Source organism: Symsagittifera roscoffensis, unplaced genomic scaffold (genome assembly GCF_963678635.1).
Source record: "Symsagittifera roscoffensis unplaced genomic scaffold, txSymRosc1.1 SCAFFOLD_508, whole genome shotgun sequence".
NCBI lineage: Eukaryota > Metazoa > Xenacoelomorpha > Acoela > Convolutidae > Symsagittifera > Symsagittifera roscoffensis.
This window is the reverse complement of record NW_026971110.1, coordinates 7,443-14,757: the sequence shown is the minus strand read 5'-3', so window position 1 is coordinate 14,757 and position 7,315 is coordinate 7,443. Positions and strand designations below refer to the sequence as shown.

Below are 7,315 nucleotides of genomic sequence, written 5' to 3'. Positions count from 1 at the left end.
TCGTCTTAGCTCACCTTATTTTCTGCTTTGAGCCTCTCGGTTCTTGGCTGCTTCCTGTCGAGCTTTACCTGAGCTCATTTCCTCTGCTGCTTCGAGCCTCACTGGGTTCGTGGCTACATTCGAGCTTCGTCTTAGCTCACCTTATTTTCTGCTTTGAGCCTCTCGGTTCTTGGCTGCTTCCTGTCGAGCTTTACCTGAGCTCATTCCTCTGCTGCTTCGAGCCTCACTGGGTTCGTGGCTACATTCGAGCTTCGTCTTAGCTCACCTTATTTTCTGCTTTGAGCCCCTCGGTTCTTGGCTGCTTCCTGTCGAGCTTTACCTGAGCTCATTTCCTCTGCTGCTTCGAGCCTCACTGGGTTCGTGGCTACATTCGAGCTTCGTTTAGCTCATCAACTGCTTCGAACAACTCTAGTTCGTCTCATTCGCTACGCTACAGCGATAAAGGCAAGTTGTCCTCTGGGAGGTCAACTGGTATAAGTGCAAATTTTATTGCACAGGGATAAATCTACGGTATTAGGACAGGTAGGTAAACAGGTACATCAACTTTAGTTGTCCTCTGGGAGGTCAGCAATCACAATTCGGTCGTCTGCTAAATAGCGACAGGTAGGTAGGTAAATACGTCATCCTCAGTTGTCCTCTGGGAGGTCAACACTCATTGGTGCTAATCTTTGCACCCGGTTTTTTTTGCCGTTTATACTGGTAATTGGTAGGTAGGTAGGGTCGGTAGGCTGGTAGGACCAGGTAGGTTCTTGGACTAGCTTTAAAATCGCAGTTAATTGTTAATACCGAGGACACTTTGAACGACCGCTCAATTTTCCCTCGGAGGTAGGTACAAGTTTTAAGGTACAGTGGTAATTGGTTAAACTTTATCCATTATTTCGCTCCTTCTTACGAGCATCGGTGGTATTCGGTATAAGTTGGTAGGTTGGTAAAGGTAAATTCATATACTGGTATAAGTTGGTAGGTATTGGTTTACGTCTCCTGGTTCAAGGTATGGCCCCATCCGGTAGAAATAAAACGACGCAAAACAATGACAGCGATCCTTCGGAACAAAATGGTACCCAAACGCAAGATACCAATCAAAACGTTCAAGAGACTGGCGTTCGAAAACTGGTTTCGCTTCGACGTCATCACGAAATGGAGATCAATACTTTGATCGACATGCTCGAAAACAACATCTACGAGGAAGAAGATGATCTTGAACTCATCAATGAAACGTTCACTGAATTGTCTCAATTCCAACAAAAACTTGATACCCTGAACGATCAAATGTTACAGGCTGGTTCTGAACACGATTTTGAAGAACATTCTCACTGGACAGTACAGTTGAAACAGAAAATCCGAGTATTTTCAATGAAAGTGAAAAAATATTTGAAAAAACAAGTATCAAATCCTGCTACTTCTACAATTCCAAATAACAGCGCTCAAGAAAATGCTACTTCAATTTTCCCACAGGAAACCGCAACCTCCATGCCGACTGCAAACATAATGGATATACCAAACAACAACCTTATAACCATGAGCAACAATACTCAAGGCAATGCAAGAACAGCTGCCGCTGACGACAACCTTTCGGCGCCATTTCAAGGCGACCAATCATTTTCAAATCCATTTGCTAGTGATGTTCCTAACCACAGCTCACAACAAGCTAGTGCTGCAAACCCTCCTAACAACAACAATCGAGCTTTGGCAACTAATTCAAGCGACACTTCTACTACATTCAGTCGATCAGTGCCAAAACTGAAGCCTACAATTTTCAATGGCAATCCCAACTATTGGTTGCACTGGTATGGTGTATTCGTATCATCGATTCATAATTCTAATATGTCTCCAACTGAAAAGATGATCCATCTTCAATCATTGGTAACTGGCCCAGCTAAACTAATGATAGCTGGTTATGGTGCAAACGGCGACACATACGAACTAGCACTACAACGTCTTCGTGAAAACTTTGGCAATACCAATAGAATTGTCAACTCTTTTTTGCAACGTCTTGCAAATTTCAAACCTCCAAATCTGGCTCAACCAGAATCATACATGCAGTTTTCTGCTTTTCTCCTAACTTTAGTGGACACTTTTGAGCAACTTGGTTTTGTTCACGATATTTGTTTTACAACAAACTTGAACACTGCTCTGGCAAAGCTTCCCGACCCTGTGAGATTAGAATGGAATCGCTTCGTCATCGACAAAGACTACGATCAACCCTCCTTGAGACATCTAGCACAATGGTTTCAACGGTACGCACAGGCGTGTCGCGACATGCCTCCGACAGGTTTCCGAAACCAAAACAATAACAATTTTAACAATTCTTCTGGAAACGCTAAACACCCTAGTGGTTCCCGTTTTAATGGTTTTACTACAAATGGTGTAGGAAATCAAAATCAGCGCTTTAACCATCAGGGAGATCAACAAAACTCTCGTGCTCAGAATAATGTAAACTCGAATGCTTGTCCTAGTGGAGACACCTGTGGACCTCTCTACAAATGCGAGCACTTCAAAGCTTTAGACCCTAAGCAACGAAAAGAGCATGCCCGAAAAATGCACTTATGCTTTAACTGTCTAGGGAATCATAGGTTTACTGACTGCAATTCGAAATCGCTCTGTCGAACCGATAATTGTGGTAAAAAACACCACACTCTACTCCACGATCCTTCTGATACTTATGGAAAAAACCCTAGTAAAGCTGCAGTGAATCGCGCAATAGCTTGTCAGAGATCAGGTCAATCAGCTTTTGTACCAATCGAATTATCAAATGGTGATAAAACACTTTGTACCTACGCTTTCTTAGATAGTGGTAGCTGCGTAACTCTACTACTGGACTCAGTGGCAACTCAACTAGGCTTGGACGTCAACAAGAAGCACTCACTTCCCATATCTGGATATCATGAGACCAAGTCAGTTCAAGTTACATCTGTGGATGTACAAATTAGACCATACAAAAGCACATCGACTCCAATGACGCTCGATGATGTACTCACGGTAGATGAAAATAATTTGGCCCCAGTTGATATTTTTCAACTAAACGCAATGTGCAACAATTTTCCACATTTAAAGCATGTTAAATACCCGGACTTAAACGACAATAGCATATCGCTAGTCATCGGAAACAACAATCCAGAATATCATGAGATCAAAAATACCGTTTATGGCCCCAAGAATGTTCCCTGGGCTATCGAAACCCTTTTGGGATGGACATGCACAGGTCGGAACAAAACGCAAAATAATTCCGTTCCATCTGTTCCGGTGAACTTCACACAAGTTCATTCACACAATAACTTAGATGAAAAATTATACCAGAAAGTTCTCAACTGGATGAAAATAGAAAACACAGGCATCGCTTCTTCAAAACGCTCGCACTCCAAATCGGATAAAAGAGCAATCGATATTCTCGAAAACTCTTGTACTTTAGTAGATGGTCACTATCAAATTGACCTTCTTTGGAAAGAGGATACTGATCTTCCAAATAACCGTTGGCTAGCTGAAAAGCAACTCAACAGCCTCGAATTTCGCCTTAAAAGTAAACCTGATTTAAGGGAGAAATACCGCGCAACAGTCATCACTGACTTAGAAAAAGGCTTTGTCACCAAAATAGATGCAAAACATGACACTGCAATCAAATCTTGGTATTTGCCGCATCATCCAGTGACAAATGTCAACAAACCAGACAAAGTTAGACGAGTCTCAAATGCTTCCAGCATTTTTCAGGGTAAATCCCTCAACTCGAGTTTGCTCAAAGGGCCCGATCTTTTGTGCAACTTAACAGGTCTCATAATTCGCTTTCGACAAAATAAAATAGCAATATCTGCTGACATAGATGCTATGTTTATGCAAGTGCTAGTCAGCCCAAAGGATAGACCTTTTCTAAGATACCTTTGGAAAGAAAATGGTAAATTAGAAACTCACGAATATACACGACACATTTTCGGTGCCACAGACTCACCATGCGTGGCTTGCTACGCAGTACGACGATGTGCATCAGACAGTAAAAACGACTTTCCTCTGGCTTCTGAAATCATTCAACGGAATATCTACATGGATGATTTGTATGTCACTTCGTCAACGGTAGAAGAAGCCCTCCAACAAATGACACAACTACGAGGATCTTTATCTCGAGGTGGGTTCAACTTGAATAAGTGGAACTCAAACAGTAAACCATTCCTGGATTCAATTGATCCAAATATTTTAGTCAGCCCTAATGATCCAACGCCTAAACATCAACGAGTTCTCGGTGTTCACTGGAATACCAACACTGACTGCTACTTCATCGATAACAAAAAGTTTGTAAAATTCTACGTATTGGCATTGCTACGCAACGGAAACTCCTGAAGTATACCGCTTCTTTATTTGACCCACTCGGAATAGTGGCTCCATTGACAATTCGGATTCGAAAAGTTCTCCAATCTGTTTGGTCACAAGGTGTTAAGTGGGATACTCCATTAGACACGGATAAACTTCCCGATTTCAAACTTTGGGTAGACGAAATGGAAAATTTCGAAACTGTTTCATTCCAAAGGAACTTCTTTGATAAAGAAAACCCTTCTTCAATCCAGCTTCACACGTTTTGTGATGCATCAGAATTCGCTCTCGCTGCTGTTTGCTACCTAAGAATAGTCTACAGCGACGGCTCCACATCTTTGAAGTTTATAATAGGAAAGACAAGAGTCGCTCCTATGAAACGTGTTACAATTCCCAATCTCGAGTTGCAAGCTGCAGTATATGCTGCCCAACTATCGCTCTTTGTTTCAGAGGAAATTGACCTCAAAGTTGAAAAAACTTATTTCTGGTCTGACAGTACTACTGTTTTGTATTGGCTGCGAACACCTGAAATACGACACAAAATTTTCGTCGCTAATCGGCTTCAGAAAATTTTAGACGTTTCTAAACCTGAACAGTGGTTTCACGTTCCAACTCTGCTAAATCCTGCTGACGACGGTACCAGAGGATACATTGCTTTAGAAATGACCTCAAGCTGTCGGTGGCTACTAGGACCGGAATTTCTGTTGAACGATTCTTCTCAATGGCCTTCACAGGAAAACATTCGGCTTGAGAACATTCCTGTATTCGTTACTTCATTAGAGGCTAAATTTGAGCCTATATTTGACATCAAACGCTTCAGCAACTGGAAAAGACTAATACGGACAGTTGCATACTGCTTCTTATTCGCAGAAAATCTCAAACGGAAGATCAACAAACAGTCGAAGGTTGATCTTCAACTCTTGCATCTAACGAAATCGCACTTTCTCATAATTAAAACTGCCCAAAGGACAGATTTTGTCTCTGAAATTTCAGACATCAAAAAAGAAAAACCAATTGAAGGCAAAAGTAGACTTCGAACATTAGCACCGTTTGTGGACAACTTCGGTATCCTGCGTTCTCGTGGACGTCTCACGCGTGCCCCTATCATGCTATCAGCTAGATATCCAATCATTCTCGCTGGTGAAAACCCCAATGTTCGCCTGCTGTTAGCTAACATCCATGTTCTACATTCCCACTGCGGAAAGGAACAAGCAATGGCCATAGCACAGGAAAACTACTGGATTCTTCGCTGCCGCGTCATGCTGAAAAGTATCATACACAGTTGTATACCCTGCAGAAGAATGCAACAACAAGTCGACTACCCTCAGATGTCAGATCTTCCAATTTATCGACTGCCATCAAAAAATCATTTTCCTTTTGCAACGACTGGATTGGACTACGTTGGACCTTTTCCCATCATCCTTCAAGGAAAACAAAACCAAGCGTATATTTTACTGTTCACATGCTTAGTGATCAGAGCTGTGCATCTTGAAATCTCATTAGGACTATCGACAGACAGCACTCTTCTTTGTATCAGACGCTTTTTTGCCCGGCGAGGAAAACCATCGAAAATGGTTTCTGATTGTGGGACAAGTTTTGTGGGCTCCAATTCTGAGCTGAAGAAATGTCTAGACAACTTGGAAAAGAACAAAGAATTTGTGGAAAGCATCAATCAGCTGGACGTATCACTCGAATGGAAATTCAACCCTCCTGCGGCCCCTCATTTTGGTGGTTCTTGGGAACGACTAGTTCAGATATTTAAACTTTCCCTGTACAAAGTCATCGGATCAAGAACACTCTCCTATGAAACACTGGCTACTTTCACGACCGAAATTGAATCAACCATGAATTCACGACCTTTAACCAATGTGTCTGACGACATCAAAGATGATCTGCCTCTCACTCCCAACCATTTCCTTCTTGGTCGTGGAACTCCAAATTTACCGCCTGGTATCTTCAAGGACAAGGATTTATCTCTGTCAAAATCATGGAAAGCATCCCAACTACTCGCAGATCACTTCTGGAATCGCTTTCTTCGAGAGTACTTACCAGGTCAGCAGAAACGATCAAAGTGGACTTCTGCGACTTCCAATTTGCAACCCGACGACATGGTCTGGATGTTGGAGGATTTTACACCTCGTGGACTGTGGCCTCTTGCTAAAGTGGTGGAAACCTTTCCTGGACAAGATGGAATAGTCCGCTCAGTGAAGCTGAAAACGCCAACTGGATTCAAAGTTCGACCTGTGGTCAAATTGAGCCGCGTTTTCCCAGTTTCGCAGTAACCAAGCTCCAAATAGCTAACCAACCAAATAATCACGCAACTCAGCCTTCAACATATCAACTCGACAAAGATGAACAAATCTACGACTCGTCAATTAACTAAGACAATCAGCTCAACGATAGACAAACCAAGATGAAGATGAAAAAGAACAATTTCTGGTTCCCTTATCTACTGGTTCCCTTATCTTTGTATTTTACCGTATCCTTACTATTTTATTCAATACTTTATTTGCAAGCTCTGCAAATGTGGGCGGGTGTTAATTGTAAACAATTAAGGTCACCTTTCTCTCAACTTGACTTTTGACATTACAGCCAAGCTGACTCACTCGTTTCTCTCAACTTTTCAAAAACAGCATGACTTACAAGGAAATGACAAACTTTCAGAGTAAAATAATGTTTCAATTTATACGAAAACTCGGGATTAATATCAACTTTTCTGAATAACCCCCTTATTAACAGTTCCCCTTTTTCTAACGTTCGCCTTTTAGTATTCCCCGTACCATGTAATATAATATCCCTATTTATGATATTATATTTACCTTAGTTTTATCCCTGATTTACTATTGTATTATTTTTCATGTACTTACTCAACTGATGCCCAACTGCATGGAACTCCTTTGACTCAACCCTTAAAACTACCCTTACTAACAATTGGTGTACTACTCTCCTCAGGTAATATACCCAATTATTATAGGTCTTAGTTCAACCAAATTTATTGATTTTCGAGAGTTCAGAACTT

At 41.5% G+C, this 7,315-nt stretch overlaps 1 protein-coding gene across 1 annotated transcript; it reads left to right on the top strand.

Moving 5' to 3' along the window:
• The first annotated feature begins 993 nt into the window (after positions 1-993).
• LOC134856162 (uncharacterized) lies at positions 994-4,326 on the top strand. Its single transcript, XM_063872527.1, has one exon. It carries the CDS (start codon positions 994-996, stop codon positions 4,324-4,326), a length of 3,333 nt encoding a protein of 1,110 aa, XP_063728597.1.
• The last annotated feature ends 2,989 nt before the right edge of the window (positions 4,327-7,315 follow it).